The 19857-nt window shown below is 69.0% G+C and overlaps 1 protein-coding gene and 1 non-coding gene across 2 annotated transcripts; both read right to left on the bottom strand.

Moving 5' to 3' along the window:
• Positions 1-7097: 7097 nt before the first annotated feature.
• On the bottom strand, positions 7098-7402 carry LOC142595125 (small Cajal body-specific RNA 2). Its single transcript, XR_012831713.1, has one exon.
• A 5430-nt stretch (positions 7403-12832) lies between these two features.
• Positions 12833-18366, bottom strand: LOC142595119 (protein kish-B-like). The gene is made up of 2 exons (XM_075722564.1): positions 18138-18366; positions 12833-12944 (listed from the first exon to the last, which is right to left on the bottom strand). Exons 1-2 carry the CDS (start codon positions 18364-18366, stop codon positions 12862-12864), a joined length of 312 nt encoding a protein of 103 aa, XP_075578679.1. The 3' UTR covers positions 12833-12861.
• Between the last annotated feature and the right edge of the window lie 1491 nt (positions 18367-19857).

Genomic DNA, 19857 nt, shown 5'->3' with positions numbered 1-19857 from the left:
GCATCCCCGGGAATGGCACCCGGAACGTTATCCCCGGAACGGAACCGGGAATGGCACCCGGCATCCCCCCCCCCCCGCCCCGGGAACGGCACCGGGAACGGCACCGGGAACGGAATCCAGCATCCCCCGCCCCCACCCCCACCCCCGGGAACGGCACCCAGCATCCCGCCCCTGCCCCGGGAACGGCACCGGGAACGGCACCGGGAAAAGTATCCCCGGGAACGGCACCCGGAATGTTATCCCCGGAACGGAACCGGGAATGGCACCCGGCATCCCCGCCCCGCCCCCCCCCCCCGGGAACGGCACCGGGAACGGCACCGGGAACGGCACCGGGAACGGAATCCAGCATCCCACCACCCCCCCCCCCCAGAACGGCTTCCAGCATCCCCCCCCCCGCCCCCCCGGGAACGGCACCGGGAACGGTATCCAGCATCCCGCCCCGCCCCCCCGGGAACGGAACCGGGAAAAGTATCCCCGGGAATGGCACCCGGAACGTTATCCCCGGAACGGAACCGGGAATGGCACCCGGCATCCCCCCCCGCCGCCCCGGGAACGGCACTGGGAATGATATCCAGCATCCCACACCCCCCGGGAACGGCACCGGGAAACGCATCCCCGGGAAGGGAACTGGGAACGGAACCGGGATTGGTACCCAGCAACCCCCCCCCCACCACCACCCCGGGAAACGTATCCCCGGGATCGGCACCGGCACCGGGCATCACCCCCGGGAACATATCCCCGGGAATGGAACCGGGAGTGTTATCCTGGGAACAGCACCGGGAATGGCACCCAGCATCCCTCCCCCGGGAATGGCACCGGCACCGCTGGGACCGGGACCGGGACCGGCACCGGCAACGTTCCCTTGGGAACGGCACCAGGCGTCATCCTCCGGGAATGACACCGGGCACCCCCCGAATGGCGCCGGGGATGCAACCCTGGGATAACACCGGGGGACACGGGGGACATGGGGACACCGGGGATATAGTGACACGGGGCAGAGGGGAGACATGGGGGATACGGGGGACACGGGATACGGGGACATGGGGCAGAGGGGACACGGGGGGGCACAGGGGATAGGGGGACATATGGGACATGGGGGACACGGGGGACACGGGATATGGGGACACATGGGGGACACAGGGGATATGGGGACATATGGGATATGGGGACACATGGGGGACACAGGGGATATGGGGACATATGGGAGATGGGGACACATGGGGGACACAGGGGATATGGGGACATATGGGATATGGGGACACATGGGGGACACAGGGGATATGGGGACATATGGGATATGGGGACACATGGGGGACACAGGGGATATGGGGACATATGGGATATGGGGACACATGGGGGACACAGGGGATATGGGGACATATGGGATATGGGGACACATGGGGGACACAGGGGATATGGGGACATATGGGAGATGGGGACACATGGGGGACACAGGGGATATGGGGACATATGGGATATGGGGACACATGGGGGACACAGGGGATATGGGGACATATGGGATATGGGGACACATGGGGGACACAGGGGATATGGGGACATATGGGAGATGGGGACACATGGGGGACACAGGGGATATGGGGACATATGGGAGATGGGGGACACAGGATATGGGGACACTGGGGACACGGGATATGGGGACACTGGGGATATAGTGACATGAGGCAGAGGGGACACATGGGGGACACAGGGGATATGGGGACATATGGGACACGGGGAACATGGGGACATGGGGGATATGGGGGACACAGGGGACACAGGGGATACGGGGACATATGGGAGATGGGGGACACGGGGGACACGGGAGACACAGGGGACATGGGATATGGGGACACATGGGGGACACAGGGGATATGGGGACATATGGGAGATGGGGGACACGGGATATGGGGACACGGGATATGGGGACACTGGGGATATAGTGACATGAGGCAGAGGGGAGACATGGGGGACACAGGGGACACGGGATATGGGGACATGGGGCAGAGGGGACACATGGGGGACACAGGGGATACGGGGACATATGGGACACAGGGACATGGGGGACACTGGGGATATGGGGGACATGGGGACACAAGGACATAGGGGACATGAGGGACATAGGGGGACACGAGGGACATAGGGGGCACAGGGGCCATAGGGGACACAGGGGCCATAGGGGACACAGGGGACACTGGGGATATGGGGACACGAGGCAGAGGGGAGACATGGGGGACACAGGGGATATGGGGACATATGGGACATGGGGAACATGGGGAACATGGGGACATGGGGGATATGGGGGACACAGGGGACACTGGGCATATAGTGACATGGGGCAGAGGGGACACATGGGGGACACGGTGGATATGGGGACATATGGGAGATGGGGGACACGGGGGACACGGGAGACACAGGGGACATATGGGATATGGGGACACATGGGGGACACAGGGGATATGGGGACATATGGGAGATGGGGGACACGGGATATGGGGACAGTGGGGACACGGGATATGGGGACACTGGGCATATAGTGACATGAGGCAGAGGGGACACATGGGGGACACAGGGGATATGGGGACATATGGGACACAGGGACATGGGGGACACTGGGGATATGGGGGACATGGGGACACAAGGACATAGGGGACACGAGGGACATAGGGGGCACAGGGGCCATAGGGGACACAGGGGACACAGGGGATATGGGGACATATGGGACACGGGGGACACAAAGACATGGGGGACATGGGGACACGGGGGATATGGGGGACACAGGGGACACTGGGTATATAGTGACATGGGGCAGAGGGGACACATGGGGGACACGGTGGATATGGGGACATACGGCACACAGGGACATGGGGGACATGGGGACACAAGGACATAGGGGACACGAGGGCCATAGGGGACACAGGGGCCATAGGGGACACAGGGACACGGGGCAGAAGGGAGACATGGGGGACACGGGACATGGGGACATATGGGACACGGGGATGCTGGTGTGCACCGTGGGGATGGGGGACGCTGGGGACACGGCTCCAGCTGCGGTGGCACCGGGACGCCAGCATCTCCCGTGGGACGGGGGACAGGGCCGTGGGGTGGGGACGCGCCTGTCCCTGTGGTGGCACGGGGACATCACCGCACGGGGCCACGGCTGCGAGCCCCGGGCCACGGTGGCGTGGGGACGTGTCCGCGGTGTCACCTCGGCACAGGGAGGCCCCGCTGGGCCGCTGTCCCCCTCCCGGAGTGTCCCCACCACGCTGCCACCAACCATGGCAGCGGCTTCTCCCGGTAGCACCGGCACCGTGGCTGTCCCCTTGTCACCACTGCGGCTGTCCCCCCATCACCACCGTGGCTGTCCCCTTGTCACCACCGTGGCTGTCCCCTTGTCACCACCGTGGCTGACCCTTCGTCACCACCATGGCTATCCCCTCGTCACCACCATGGCTATCCCCTCGTCACCACCATGGCTGTCCCCTTGTCACCACCGTGGCTGACCCTTCGTCACCACCGTGGCTGTCCCCTTGTCACCACTGCGGCTGTCCCCCCCGTCACCACTGTGGCTGTCCCCTTGTCACCACCGTGGCTGTCCCCCCATCACCACTGTGGCTGTCTCCCCTTGTCACCACCATGGCTGTCCCCTTGGCACCACCGTGGCTGTCCCTTCGTCACCATGATTGTCCTCTTGTCACCACCGTGGCTGTCCCGCCATCACCACCGTGGCTGTCTCCCCTTGTCACCACTGTGGCTGTCCCTTCGTCACCATGATTGTCCTCTTGTCACCACCGCGGCTGTCCCCCCATCACCACCACGGCTGTCCCCTCATCACCACCGCCACTGTCCCCTCATCACCACCGCCGCTGTCCCCTTGTCACCACCGCGGCTGTCCCCCCGTCACCACCATGGCTGTCCCTTCGTCACCACCGCGGCTGTCCCCTCGTCACCACCGTGGCTGTCCCCTTAGCACCACCATGGCTGTCCCTTCGTCACCACCATTGTCCTCTCGTCACCACCATGGCTGTCCCCACATCACCACTGCAGCTGTCCCCCCGTCACCACCATGGCTGTCCCCTTGTCACCACCGTGGCTGTCCCCTCGTCACCACCATGGCTGTCCCCTCATCACCACCGCGGCTGTCCCATCACCACCATTGTCCTCTCGTCACCACCACGGCTGTCCCCTCATCACCACCACGGCTGTCCCTTTGTCACCACCGCGGCTGTCCCCTCGTCACCACCGTGGCTGTCCCTCTGTCACCACCATTGTCCTCTTGTCACCACTGCGCCTGTCTCCTTGCCACTGCAGCTGTCCCCGTCACCGCCATGGCTGTCCCCTTGTCACCACCGGTGCTGTCCCCCCGTCACCACCAGCTGCCAATAACGCACCGAGGAGCGCAGCTGCGGTGTCACCCATGGGTGCCCCGGGCGGGGGTGACACGGGGCTCGCACGCCCTGCACGGGGCTCGCACGCCTGCGCGGCCCCAGCTCCCCCGCACAAGCGCGGCGCCGTGTGAAGCCCACACGTGTGGCACGGAGCTCGCACGGCCTTGCACGCAGCTGCCGCCCGCTGCGGGGCTCGCACGGCCCCGTGCGAAGCTCACGTGCGTTGCACAGGGAGCTCGCGGGGCCTTGTGCAACGGCCTTGCGTGCTGCAGGGCTCGGCCGGCCCCGTGCAAAGCTCACACGCGTCGCACTCGTGCAGGGCCCTTGCACGCCACGCGGCTCCACGAGAAGCTCACGCGTGTGGCACGGCCCTTGCACACCGTGGTGCTGGGGGAGCCCCGTGTGCAGCTCGCACGCGTTGCACGGTGCTCGTAGGACCTTGCACGCTGCAGGTCTGGCATGTCCCGTGCAAAGCTCGCATGCATGGCACGGAGTTTGCACGGCCTCGTGCACAGCTGCTGCACGCTGCAGGGCTTGCACAGCCTTGTGCGAAGCTCACGTGCATTGCACGGGGGTTGCAGGGCCACATGTGTGGCCCTTGCACACCGCAGGACTGGGGGAGCCCTGTGCAAAGCAGAGCCTTGTGTAAAGCCCTTGCACACCACGGGGGCTTGCACGCCGCAGGGCTGGCACAGCCCCGAGCGCAGCTCCCAGGCATTGCACGGAGCTTGCACGGCCCTGTGCAAAGCCCCTGCACACTGCAGGGCTGACACAGCCTCGTGCGCAGCTCCCAGGAGTTGCATGGTGCTGGCAGGGCCCCGTGCACGGCCCTTGCACGCCGCAGGGCCAGGGGAACCCCGAGCGCAGCTCCCAGGTGTTGCACGGAGCTTGCACGGCCCTTGCACGCCGCAGGAGCCCCGTGCACAGCTCCCAGGCGTTGCAAGGCGCTTGCATGGCCCCGTGCACGGCCCTTGCACGCCGCAGGAGCCCTGTGCGCAGCTCCCGGGCATTGCACGGCGCTTGCACGGCCCCTGCATGCCGCAGGAGCCCCGTGCGCAGCTCCCAGGCGTTGCACGGCGCTTGCACGGCCCTTGCACGCCGCAGGAGCCCCGTGCGCAGCTCCCAGGCGTTGCACGGCGCTTGCACGGCGCCTGCACGCCGCAGGAGCTCCGTGCACAGCTCCCAGGCGTTGCACGGCGCTGGCAGGGCCCCGTGCACAGCCCTTGCACGCCGCAGGAGCCCTGTGCGCAGCTCCCAGGTGTTGCACGGCGCTTGCATGGCCCTTGCACGCCGCAGGAGCCCCGTGCACAGCTCCCAGGCATTGCACGGAGCTTGCATGGCCCTGGGAATGGCCCTTGCACGCCGCAGGGCAGGGGGAGCCCCGTGCACAGCTCCCAGGCGTTGCACAGCGCTGGCAGGGCCCCGTGCACGGCCCTTGCACGCCACAGGAGCCCCGTGCACAGCTCCCAGGCGTTGCACGGCGCTTGCACGGCGGCCTGCACGCCGCAGGAGCCCCATGCGCAGCTCCCAGGCATTGCACAGCGCTGGCAGGGCCCCGTGCATGGCCCTTGCACGCCGCAGGAGCCCCGTGCACAGCTCCCAGGCGTTGCACAGCGCTGGCAGGGCCCCGTGCACGGCCCTTGCACGCCGCAGGAGCCCCGTGCACAGCTCCCAGGCGTTGCACGGCGCTTGCACGGCCCTTGCACGCCGCAGGAGCCCCGTGTGCAGCTCGCAGGCGTTGCAAGGTGCTTGCATGGCCCCGTGCACGGCCCTTGCACGCCGCAGGGCAGGGGGGAGCCCCGTGCACAGCTCCCAGGCGTTGCACGGCGCTTGCACGCCGCAGGAGCCCCGTGCGCAGCTCGCAGGCGTTGCACGGCCCTTGCACGCCGCAGGAGCCCCCGTGCGCAGCTCCCAGGCGTTGCACGGCGCTTGCACGGCCCTTGCACGCCGCAGGAGCCCCGTGCGCAGCTCCCAGGCGTTTGCAAGGTGCTTGCATGGCCCCGTGCACGGCCCTTGCACGCCGCAGGAGCCCCGTGCGCAGCTCGCAGGCGTTGCACGGCCCTTGCACGCCGCAGGAGCCCCGTGCACAGCTCCCAGGCGTTGCACGGCCCTTGCACGCCGCAGGAGCCCCGTGCACAGCTCCCAGGCGTTGCACGGCGCTTGCACGGCCCTTGCACGCTGCAGGAGCCCCTGTGCGCAGCTCCCAGGCGTTGCAAGGTGCTTGCATGGCCCCGTGCACGGCCCTTGCACGCCGCAGGAGCCCCGTGCGCAGCTCGCAGGCGTTGCACGGCCCTTGCACGCCGCAGGAGCCCCGTGCACAGCTCCCAGGCGTTGCACGGCCCTTGCACGCCGCAGGAGCCCCGTGCACAGCTCCCAGGCGTTGCAAGGTGTTTGCATGGCCCCGTGCACGGCCCTTGCACGCCGCAGGAGCCCCGTGCGCAGCTCGCAGGCGTTGCACGGCCCTTGCACGCCGCAGGAGCCCCGTGCACAGCTCCCAGGCGTTGCACGGCCCTTGCACGCCGCAGGAGCCCCGTGCACAGCTCCCAGGCGTTGCACGGCCCTTGCACGCCGCAGGAGCCCCGTGCGCAGCTCGCAGGCGTTGCACGGCGCTTGCACGGCCCTTGCACGCCGCAGGAGCCCCGTGCTCAGCTCCCGGACGTTGCACGGCGCTTGCACGGCCCCCGGGGCAGCGCCGCGTGGCTGCGGCCGGCGGCGGGTCAGAATCGCAGGGCGCTCAGCGGCCGCGGCCTCGCCTATCTGATCGACTCATCCCGCCCGCCGCCGGCCGCCGCACAGCGCCCGCGGGCTTCGCGGCGCCGCTCTTCTCACCTCGGCCCGGCCCGGCCCGGCCCGGCCGATCGAATAAGATCAACGTGTAGGGGGGGGGGGGGGGGGCTGGCGCGCGCCTCGCACACCCGCCTCGCACACCCGCCTCGCACGCAGACACGCCCACGGGCCTTGCACGCGCCTTGCACACCCACCCACACGCACGCACACGCACACACCCGCCCGCGCGGCCGCCGCCACCCCCGCCCGGCGCCTCCGCGCCGCCATTTTATAGCGCGGCCGCGCGGGGCACGACGGGAACATGGCGGCGCCGGTCCCGCCCCGCCCCAGCGCGCCCCCTGGCGGCCGGAGGACCCGCCCCGGGCGCACGCGCACACACACACACAGAGAGGCAGGGCACGCGCAGAGCACACACGTGGGCACAGCCGCGCGCATGTGCGCACATACACGCACATACATGCACGCACGCGTGCACACATACACGCACATACACGCACATACATGCACGCACGTGTGCACACATACACGCACATACACGCACATACATGCACGCACGTGTGCACACATACACGCACATACACGCACATACATGCACGCACGTGTGCACACATACACGCACATACACGCACATACATGCACGCACGTGTGCACACATACACGCACATACACGCACATACATGCACGCACGTGTGCACACATACACGCACATACACGCACATACATGCACGCACGCGTGCACACACACACGCACATACACGCACATACATGCACGCACGCGTGCACACATACACGCACATACATGCACGCACGCGTGCACACACACACGTACATACATGCACGCACGCGTGCACACATACACGCACATACATGCACGCACGCGTGCACACACACGCACATACACGCACATACATGCACGCACGCGTGCACACACATACGCACATACACGCACATACATGCACGCACGCGTGCACACATACACGCACATACACGCACATACATGCACGCACGCGTGCACACATACACGCACATACATGCACGCACGCGTGCACACATACACGCACATACACGCACATACATGCACGCACGTGTGCACACATGCACATACATGCACGCACGCGTGCACACACACACGCACATACACGCACATACATGCACGCACGCGTGCACACACACACGCACATACATGCACGCACGCATGCACACACACACGCACATACACGCACATACATGCACTCACGTGTGCACACATACACGCACATACATGCACGCACGCGTGCACACACACACGCACATACACGCACATACATGCACGCACGCGTGCACACACACACGCACATACATGCACGCACGCGTGCACACATACACGCACATACATGCACGCACGCGTGCACACACACACGCACATACACGCACATACATGCACGCACGTGTGCACACATACACGCACATACATGCACGCACGTGTGCACACATACACGCACATACATGCACGCACGCATGCACACACACACGCACATACACGCACATACATGCACGCACGCGTGCACACACACACGCACATACACGCACATACATGCACGCACGCGTGCACACATACACGCACATACATGCACGCACGCGTGCACACACACACGCACATACACGCACATACATGCACGCACGCGTGCACACACACACGCACATACATGCACGCACGCGTGCACACATACACGCACATACATGCACGCACGCGTGCACACACACACGCACATACACGCACATACATGCACGCACGTGTGCACACATACACGCACATTCATGCACGCACGCGTGCACACACACACGTACATACATGCACGCACGCGTGCACACATACACGCACATACATGCACGCACGCGTGCACACACACGCACATACACGCACATACATGCACGCACGCGTGCACACACACACGCACATACACGCACATACATGCACGCACGCGTGCACACATACACGCACATACATGCACGCACGCGTGCACACACACACGCACATACACGCACATACATGCACGCACGCGTGCACACACACACGCACATACACGCATATACACACGCACACACACGCGTGCACACGCATATGCAAACCCATACATATGCACACACACGTATATGCACACACACGCACATACATGCACGCACACGTGCACACACACACGCACATACACGCATATATACACGCACATATACGCGTGCACACGCACATGCAAACCCATACATATGCACACACACACGTATATGCACACACACGCACATACATGCACACACGGACGTGGACATATATACACACGCACATACATGCACGCGCGCACACACACGCATATATACACGCACACACGCACATATACGCGTGCACACACATATATGCAAACCCATACATATGCACACAAGCACATACATGCACACACGGACGTGGACATATATACACACGCACATACATGCACGCACACGTGCACACACACACGCACATACACGCATATATACACGCACACACGCACATATACGCGTGCACACGCATATGCAAACCCATACATATGCACACACACGCACATACATGCACACACGGATGTGGACATATATACACACGCACATATATGCACGCACGCACATATATGCACACATGGACACGCACATTTACACACACGCACATATGCACGCACAGATATGCACACACACACACATATATGCACACACATGTGCCCAGGACACCCCCCCCGCCCCTGCACACTTGTGCCCCGGGAGCGTGTGCGCGCACACGGACACAGCAGCCCCGCGTGCTCGTGCTGTGCGCGTGTGTGCACGCAGCCTGGCTTTGCACGCTCACCTCCCCGCCCCGTGTGTGCTCACATGGGCACGCGAGCGTGCCCAGCCGCACACGCGTGCACCCGCCGCACACCTCAGGGCCTCGCACGCCCCTCCCCTGCAGAGGCAGGTGGTGCACACGCCTTGCACGCTCACCCCTGCACGGCCCCCGCGCCCCTCGGGACCCCCCACCCCAGAGCAGCCAGCCCCACAGCGGCCCCTTGCCCCACGGGACCCCCAGCCCCACAGCAGCCAGCCCCACAGCAGCCCCTTGCCCCATGGGACCCCCAGCCCCACAGCAGCCAGCCCCACAGCAGCCCCTTGCCCCATGGGACCCCCCAGCCCCACAGCAGCCAGCCCCACAGCAGCCCCTTGCCCCATGGGACCCCCAGCCCCACAGCAGCCAGCCCCACAGCAGCCCCTTGCCCCATGGGACCCCCAGCCCCACAGCAGCCAGACCTATGGCAGCCCCTCACCCCACGGCAGCCAGCCCCACAGCAGCCCCTTGCCCCATGGGACCCCCAGCCCCACAGCAGCCAGCCCCACAGCAGCCCCTTGCCCCATGGGACCCCCAGCCCCACAGCAGCCAGCCCCACAGCAGCCCCTTGCCCCATGGGACCCCCAGCCCCACAGCAGCCAGCCCCACAGCAGCCCCTTGCCCCATGGGACCCCCAGCCCCACAGCAGCCAGACCTATGGCAGCCCCTCACCCCACGGCAGCCAGCCCCACAGCAGCCCCTTGCCCCATGGGACCCCCCAGCCCCACAGCAGCCAGCCCCACAGCAGCCCCTTGCCCCATGGGACCCCCCAGCCCCACAGCAGCCAGCCCCACAGCAGCCCCTTGCCCCATGGGACCCCCAGCCCCACAGCAGCCAGCCCCACAGCAGCCCCTTGCCCCATGGGACCCCCAGCCCCACAGCAGCCAGACCTATGGCAGCCCCTCACCCCGACGGCAGCCAGCCCCACAGCAGACCCTTGCCCCATGGGACCCCCAGCCCCACAGCAGCCCCTTGCCCCACGGGACCCCCAGCCCCACAGCAGCCAGCCCCACAGCAGCCCCTTGCCCCACAGGACCCCCAGCCCCACAGCAGCCAGCCCCACAGCAGCCCCTTGCCCCATGGGACCCCCCAGCCCCACAGCAGCCAGACCTATGGCAGCCCCTCACCCCACGGCAGCCAGCCCCACAGCAGCCCCTTGCCCCATGGGACCCCCAGCCCCACAGCAGCCCCTTGCCCCACGGGACCCCCCAGCCCCACAGCAGCCAGCCCCACAGCAGCCCCTTGCCCCACAGGACCCCCAGCCCCACAGCAGCCAGCCCCACAGCAGCCCCTTGCCCCATGGGACCCCCCAGCCCCACAGCAGCCAGACCTATGGCAGCCCCTCACCCCACGGCAGCCAGCCCCACAGCAGCCCCTTGCCCCACAGGACCCCCAGCCCCACAGCAGCCAGCCCCATGGGACTCCCCGCCCTGCAGCAGCCAGCCCCATGGCAGCCCCTCACCCCACGGCAGCCAGCCCCACAGCAGCCCCTTGCCCCATGGGACCCCCCCGCCCCACAGCAGCCACTCCCACAGCGGCCCCTCACCCCATAGGATCCCCAGCCCCACAGCAGCCACTCACCCCATGGGACTCCCCGCCCCGCAGCAGCCAGCCCCATGGCAGCCCCTTGCCCCATGGGACCCCCCAGCCCCACAGCAGCCACTCCCACAGCGGCCCCTCGCCCCATAGGATGCCCAGCCCCACAGCAGCCAGCCCCACAGCGGCCCCTCGCCCCATAGGATCCCCAGCCCCACAGCAGCCGCTCACCCCATGGGACCCCCCTGCCCCACAGCAGCCAGCCCCACGGCAGCCCCTTGCCCCATGGGACCCCCCAGCCCCACAGCAGCCAGCCCCACAGCAGCCCCTTGCCCCACAGGACCCCCAGCCCCACAGCAGCCAGCCCCACAGCAGCCCCTTGCCCCATGGGACCCCCCAGCCCCACAGCAGCCAGCCCCACAGCAGCCCCTTGCCCCATGGGACCCCCCAGCCCCACAGCAGCCAGCCCCATGGCAGCCCCTCACCCCACAGGACCCCCAGCCCCACAGGAGCCAGCCCCACAGCAGCCCCTCGCCCCATGGGACCCCCAGCCCCACAGCAGCCACTCCCACAGCGGCCCCTCGCCCCATAGGATCCCCAGCCCCACAGCAGCCACTCACCCCATGGGACTCCCCGCCCCACAGCAGCCAGCCCCATGGCAGCCCCTTGCCCCATGGGACCCCCCGCCACACAGCAGCCAGCCCCACAGCGGCCCCTCACCCCACAGGACCCCCCAGCCCCACAGGAGCCAGCCCCACAGCAGCTCCTCGCCCCATAGGACCCCCCGGGAGGGAGCCAGCGCTGCCCGCAGGGGAACCCCCGCTTTATTTACACATCGTGGTCCAGCGGTTACAAACCGGGGGGGGTTACAAACCCCGCAGCCACAGTGGGGAGACCCCGGCCGAGGGACCCCCAGGGACCCCGCGCTCCCCGGGGAGCGGGGAAACCCCACGGCGAGGAAGGGCCCTGCCCGCTGCCGGCCCCCCCCAGTCCCCGCAGTCCCGGGGGCACGGCCGGATCTTGCCTCTCGCTGAGGGTCCGCTCGCCGAGCCCCTCGCCCGCTGCCCCGCCGCACGCCCCCCCAACTCCCCTTCCGACGGCTCGAGGGGGGCCCGGCGGCACCCATGGCTGCCCGGCCCCGCCGGGGGGGACGAGGTGGGTTTAAGCAGGGCGCCGGGCCATGGCGGCTCCCCAAGGCCGCCCCAGGCGGGGTGCGGGCTGGTGGCGGGGCGCTCGGGGTCGGTACCCGGGGTCTCTGGTCGTCGTCACCGGTCCTGGCGCGTCCCCGCGGGGTCACTTCACCACCAGGACGTAGAAAGCCATGAGGACGCAGGAGACGGCCACGGGCACGTGCAGCCGGGTGCCGATGACGGCAGCTGCGGGGTCGGGGCAGAGCGGGGTGAGCAGGGGCGGGCGCGGAGGGTGCCCTGTGCTGGGGCGAGACCCCCACGTCCCCATCCTGGAGCCCTGTGCTGGGGCGAGACCCCCACGTCCCCATCCTGGAGCCCTGTGCTGGGGTGAGACCCCCCTGTCCCCATCCTCGAGCCCCGCATCCCCATCCCGGACCCCCGTGTCCCCGTCCCGGAGCCCCGAGCCCCTGTCCCGGAGCCACGTCCCCATCCCGGACCCCCGTGTCCCTATCCTGGACCCCTCTGTTCCCGTCCCAGAGCCCCACGTCCCCATCCTGGACCTCCGTGTCCCCATCCCGGAGCCCTGTGCTGGGGTGAGATCCCCGTGTTCCCATCCCGGAGCCCCACGTCCCCATCCGGGACCCCTGGGTCTTCATCCCAGAGCCCCGTGTCCCCACCTCGAAGCCCTGTGCTGGGGTGAGACCCCCACGTCCCCATCCTGGAGCCCCCTGTCCCTGGCCTGGAGCTCCGTGTCCCCATCCCAGACCCCTGTGTCCCCACCCCCGGAGCCCTGCGCCCCTGTCCCGCACCCCCGTGTCCCCGTCCCAGAGCCCCGTGCCCCTGTCCCGGAGCCCTGTGCTGGAGCAAGATCCCTGTGTCCCCATCCCGGACCCGCTCGTGCCCATCCCAGACCCCCGTGTCCCCATCCTGGAGCCCTGTGCTGGGGCGAGACCCCCACGTCCCCATCCTGGAGCCCTGTGCTGGGGTGAGACCCCCACGTCCCCATCCCGGACCCCCGTGTCCCTATCCTGGACCCCTCTGTTCCCGTCCCAGAGCCCCACGTCCCCATCCTGGACCTCTGTGTTCCCATCCCGGAGCCCTGTGCTGGGGTGAGATCCCCGTGTTCCCATCCCGGAGCCCCACGTCCCCATCCCGGACCCCCGTGTCCCCATTCCAGAGCCATGTGCTGGGGCGAGACCCCTGTGTCCCCATCCCGGAGCCCCGCATCCCCATCCTGGAGCCCTGTGCTGGGGCGAGACCTCCATGTCCCCATCCCGGACCCGCTCGTCCCCATCCTGGACCCCCCTGTCCCCATCCTGAAGCCCTGTGCTGGGGCGAGACCCCCGCGTCCCCACCCCAGAGCCCTGTGCTGGAGCAAGATCCCTGTGTCCCCATCCCGGACCCCCGCGTCCCCATCCCGGACCCCCGTGTCCCCACCCCGGAGCCCTGTGCTGGGGTGAGACCCCCCTGTCCCCATCCTCGAGCCCCGCATCCCCATCCCGGAGCCCCGTGTCCCCACCCCGGAGCCCTGTGCTGGAGCGAGATCCCTGTGTCCCCACCCCGGAGCCCCGTGTCCCTGTCCCAGAGCCCCGCGTCCCTGTCCTGCACCCCCGTGTCCCCGTCCCGGAGCCCCGAGCCCCTGTCCCGGAGCCACGTCCCCATCCCGGACCCCCGTGTCCCTATCCTGGACCCCTCTGTTCCCGTCCCAGAGCCCCACGTCCCCATCCTGGACCTCCGTGTTCCCATCCCGGAGCCCCACGTCCCCATCCGGGACCCCTGTGTCTTCATCCCAGAGCCCCGTGTCCCCACCTCGAAGCCCTGTGCTGGGGTGAGACCCCCGTGTCCCCATCCTGGAGCCCTGTGCTGGGGTGAGACCCCCCTGTCCCCATCCTCGAGCCCCGCATCCCCATCCCGGAGCCCCGTGTCCCCGTCCCGGAGCCCCGAGCCCCTGTCCCGGAGCCACGTCCCCATCCCGGACCCCCGTGTCCCTATCCTGGACCCCTCTGTTCCCGTCCCAGAGCCCCACGTCCCCATCCTGGACCTCCGTGTCCCCATCCCGGAGCCCTGTGCTGGGGTGAGATCCCCGTGTTCCCATCCCGGAGCCCCACGTCCCCATCCGGGACCCCTGGGTCTTCATCCCAGAGCCCCGTGTCCCCACCTCGAAGCCCTGTGCTGGGGTGAGACCCCCACGTCTCCATCCTGGAGCCCCCTGTCCCTGGCCTGGAGCTCCGCATCCCCATCCCAGAGCCCCGCTTTCCCATCCCAGAGCCCTGTGCTGGGGCAAGACCCCTGTGTCTCCATCCTGGAGCCCCGTGTCCCCCACCCTGGACCCCCCTGTCCCCATCCTGGACCCCTGTGTCCCAACCCCGGAGTCCCACGTCCCCATCCCGCACCGCCGTGTCCCCATCCCAGAGCCCTGCACCCCCATCCCGGACCCCCGTGTCCCCATTCCAGAGCCGTGTGCTGGGGCGAGACCCCTGTGTCCCCATCCCGGAGCCCCGCATCCCCATCCTGGAGCCCTATCCTGGGGCGAGACCTCCATGTCCCCATCCCGGACCCCCCTGTCCCCATCCTGAAGCCCTGTGCTGGGGCGAGACCCCCGTGTCCCCATCCCAGAGCCCTGTGCTGGAGCAAGATCCCTGTGTCCCCATCCCGGACCCGCTCGTTCCCATCCTGGACCCCCCGTGTCCCCATCCCGGAGCCCTGTGCTGGGGTGAGACCCCCCTGTCCCCATCCCCGAGCCCCGCATCCCCATCCCGGACCCCCGTGTCCCCACCCCGGAGCCCTGTGCTGGAGCGAGATCCCTGTGTCCCCACCCCGGAGCCCCGTGTCCCCATCCTGGACCCCCCTGTCCCCATCCCAGACCCGTGTCCCCCACCCCGGAGCCCCGTGTCCCTGTCCCGGAGCCCCGCGTCCCTGTCCTGCACCCCCATGTCCCCATCCCAGAGCCCCGAGCCCCTGTCCCAGAGCCATGTCCCCATCCTGGACCCCCACATCCCCATCCTGGAGCCCTGTGCTGGGGGGAGACCCCCACGTCCCCATCCTGGACCCCCGTGTCCCCATCCCAGACCCCTGTGTCCCCGTCCCCAAGCCCCGCGTCCCCGTCCCGGAGCCCTGCGTCCCCACCCCGGAGCCCTGCGCTGGAGCGAGATCCCTGTGTCCCCATCCCAGAGCCCCGTGTCCCCATCCCAGACCCCTGTGTCCCCATCCCGGAGCCCCGTGTCCCCATCCTGGACCCCCCTGTCCCCATCCCAGACCCGTGTCCCCACCCTGGAGCCCCGTGTCCCTGTCCCGGAGCCCCGCGTCCCCATTCCAGAGCCCCGAGCCCCTGTCCCAGAGCCACGTCCCCATCCTGGACCCCCACATCCCCATCCTGGAGCCCTGTGCTGGGGCGAGACCCCCACATCCCCATCCCGGACCCCCGTGTCCCCATCCCAGACCCCTGTGTCCCCGTCCCCAAGCCCCGCGTCCCCGTCCCGGAGCCCTGCGTCCCCACCCCGGAGCCCTGCGCTGGAGCGAGATCCCTGTGTCTCCATCCCGGAGCCCCGTGTCCCCATCCTGGACACCCCTGTCCCCATCCCAGACCCATGTCCCCACCCCGGAGCCCCGTGTCCCTGTCCCGGAGCCCCGCGTCCCCATTCCAGAGCCCCAAGCCCCTCTCCCAGAGCCACGTCCCCATCCTGGACCCCCACATCCCCATCCTGGAGCCCTGTGCTGGGGCGAGACCCCCACGTCCCCATCCTGGACCCCCACATCCCCATCCTGGAGCCCTGTGCTGGGGCGAGACCCCCACGTCCCCATCCCGGACCCCCGTGTCCCCATCCCAGACCCCTGTGTCCCCGTCCCCAAGCCCCGCGTCCCCGTCCCGGAGCCCTGCGTCCCCGTCCCGGACCCGCTCGTCCCCCACCCCGGAGCCCTGTGCTGGAGCGAGATCCCTGTGTCCCCATCCCGGAGCCCCGTGTCCCCATCCCAGACCCCTGTGTCCCCATCCCGGAGCCCCGTGTCCCCATCCTGGACCCCCCTGTCCCCATCCCAGACCCGTGTCCCCACCCCGGAGCCCCGTGTCCCTGTCCCGGAGCCCCGCGTCCCCATTCCAGAGCCCCGAGCCCCTGTCCCAGAGCCACGTCCCCATCCTGGACCCCCACATCCCCATCCTGGAGCCCTGTGCTGGGGCGAGACCCCCACATCCCCATCCCGGACCCCCGTGTCCCCATCCCAGACCCCTGTGTCCCCGTCCCCAAGCCCCGCGTCCCCGTCCCGGAGCCCTGCGTCCCCACCCCGGAGCCCTGCGCTGGAGCGAGATCCCTGTGTCTCCATCCCGGAGCCCCGTGTCCCCATCCTGGACACCCCTGTCCCCATCCCAGACCCATGTCCCCACCCCGGAGCCCCGTGTCCCTGTCCCGGAGCCCCGCGTCCCCATTCCAGAGCCCCAAGCCCCTCTCCCAGAGCCACGTCCCCATCCTGGACCCCCACATCCCCATCCTGGAGCCCTGTGCTGGGGCGAGACCCCCACGTCCCCATCCTGGACCCCCACATCCCCATCCTGGAGCCCTGTGCTGGGGCGAGACCCCCACGTCCCCATCCCGGACCCCCGTGTCCCCATCCCAGACCCCTGTGTCCCCGTCCCCAAGCCCCGCGTCCCCGTCCCGGAGCCCTGCGTCCCCGTCCCGGACCCGCTCGTCCCCACCCCGGAGCCCTGTGCTGGAGCGAGATCCCTGTGTCCCCATCCCGGAGCCCCGTGTCCCCATCCCAGACCCCTGTGTCCCCATCCCGGAGCCCCGTGTCCCCATCCTGGACCCCCCTGTCCCCATCCCAGACCCGTGTCCCCACCCCGGAGCCCCGTGTCCCTGTCCCGGAGCCCCGCGTCCCCATTCCAGAGCCCCGAGCCCCTGTCCCAGAGCCACGTCCCCATCCTGGACCCCCACATCCCCATCCTGGAGCCCTGTGCTGGGGCGAGACCCCCACATCCCCATCCCGGACCCCCGTGTCCCCATCCCAGACCCCCTGTGTCCCCCGTCCCCAAGCCCCGCGTCCCCCGTCCCGGAGCCCTGCATCCCCGTCCCGGACCCGCTCGTCCCCACCCCGGAGCCCTGTGCTGGAGCGAGATCCCTGTGTCCCCCATCCCGGAGCCCCGTGTCCCCATCCCAGACCCCTGTGTCCCCGTCCCCAAGCCCCGCGTCCCCATCCCGGAGCCCTGCGTCCCCACCCCCGGAGCCCTGTGCTGGGGCGAGACCCCCACGTCCCCATCCTGGACCCCCGTGTCCCCATCCCAGAGCCCTGTGTCCCCATCCCGGACCCCCGTGTTCCCATCCTGGAACCCTGCGTCCCCACCCCGGAGCCCCACATCCCTGTCCCGCACCCCCGTGTCCCCGTCCCGGAGCCATGTCCCCACCCTGGACCCCCGTGTCCCCATCCCGCACCCCTGCGCCCCCGCCTCACCCTTGTAGAAGACGCCCCAGACGCCGCGCTTCTCGGAGAGCAGCCAGGACCTGAGGCGCGGCACCTTCCGCAGGTAGGCGCAGGTGCAGACCAGCAGCAGCCCGAACACCAGCAGCCCGTCCAGCGAGTACACTGCGGGGAGCCTCGCTGAGCCGCGCCGCGCACCCCGGGGCACCCCCCCTCCCCGCTTTAGCCCCCCAAAGGCACCCCGGCCTCCCAGCCCCCCCATCAAAGGCACCCAGACCTCCCAGCTCCCCCCCCAAAGGACCCAGAACTCCCAGCACCCCCAAAAGGCACCCAGGTGTCTCAGCCTCCCCCCCCCCAAAGGACCCAGAACTCCCAGCACCCCCAAAAGGGGCACCCCAGGCGCCCCAGCCCCCCTCAAAGGGGCACCCAGGTCTCCCAGCCCCCCCATCAAAGGCACCCAGACCTCCCAGCTCCCCCCCCAAAGGACCCAGACCTCCCAGCCCCCCCCCAAAGGACCCAGAACTCCCAGCACCCCCAAAAGGGGCACCCAGACCTCCCAGCCCCCCCATCAAAGGCACCCAGACCTCCCAGCTCCCCCCCCAAAGGACCCAGAACTCCCAGCACCCCCAAAAGGGGCACCCAGACCTCCCAGCCCCCCTCAAAGGGGCACCCAGGTCTCCCAGCCCCCCCATCAAAGGCACCCAGGCCTCCCAGCCCCCCCCCGCCAAAGACACCCAGGACCCCCGGCCCCCCCAAAGGGGCACCCAGGCCTCCCAGCCCTCCCCCCAAAGACACCCAGGTCCCCCTCGCCGCCCCCCAGCCCCCCCAAAGGAGCACCCAGGCCTCCCAGCCCCTTCACCTGCTGCTCCCCAGCCCCCCCAAAGAGGCACCCAGGCCTCCCAGCCCCCCCCAAAGACACCCAGGACCCCCGCCTCCCCCCCCAAAGGGGCACCCAGGCCTCCCAGCCCCCCCCAAAGACACCCAGGCCCCCCTCGCCGCCCCCCAGCCCCCCCAAAGGGGCACCCAGGCCTCCCAGCCCCCTCACCTGCTGCTCCCCAGCCCCCCCAAAGAGGCACCCAGGCCTCCCAGCCCCCCCCCAAAGACACCCAGGACCCCCCGGCACCCCCAAAGGGGCACCCAGGCCTCCCAGCCCCCCCCCAAAGACACCCAGGTCCCCCTCGCCGCCCCCCAGCCCCCCCAAAGGGGCACCCAGGCCTCCCAGCCCCCCCCCCCCAAAGACACCCAGGACCCCCGGCCCCCCCCAAAGGGGCACCCAGGCCTCCCAGCCCCCCCCCCAAGACACCCAGGTCCCCCTCGCCGCCCCCCAGCCCCCCCAAAGGGGCACCCAGGCCTCCCAGCCCCCCCCAAGACACCCAGGTCCCCCTCACCGCCCCCCAGCCCCCCCAAAGGGGCACCCAGGCCTCCCAGCCCCCTCACCTGCTGCTCCCCAGCCCCCCCCAAAGAGGCACCCAGGCCTCCCAGCCCCCCCCCAAAGACACCCAGGTCCCCCGCCTCCCCCCCCAAAGGGGCACCCAGGCCTCCCAGCCCCCCCATCAAAGGCACCCAGGAGCCCCGCCTCCCCCCCCAAAGGGGCACCCAGGCCTCCCAGCCCCTTCACCTGCTGCTCCCCAGCCCCCCCAAAGGGGCACCCCAGGCCTCCCAGCCCCCTCACCTGCTGCTCCCCAGCCCCCCCAAAGAGGCACCCAGGCCTCCCCAGCCCCCCCCCCCCAAAGACACCCAGGACCCCCCGGCA

Source organism: Pelecanus crispus, chromosome 17 (assembly GCF_030463565.1).
Source record: "Pelecanus crispus isolate bPelCri1 chromosome 17, bPelCri1.pri, whole genome shotgun sequence".
NCBI lineage: Eukaryota > Metazoa > Chordata > Aves > Pelecaniformes > Pelecanidae > Pelecanus > Pelecanus crispus.
Note: the sequence above shows the minus strand (reverse complement) of the source record. Positions and strands in the feature narration are given on the sequence as shown.

What these genes read in the sequence shown, in the direction of transcription:
- LOC142595119 (XM_075722564.1), bottom strand. Translation starts at nt 18,366, where the DNA reads ATGGGGGGGCTGGGAGGCCGGGGTGCCTTTGGGGGGCTAAAGCGGGGA. An exon ending in CTGGGGCGTCTTCTACAAGG is followed by an intron (nt 12,945 to 18,137) that starts GTGAGGCGGGGG and finishes CCGACCCCGCAG; the next exon opens with CTGCCGTCATCGGCACCCGG.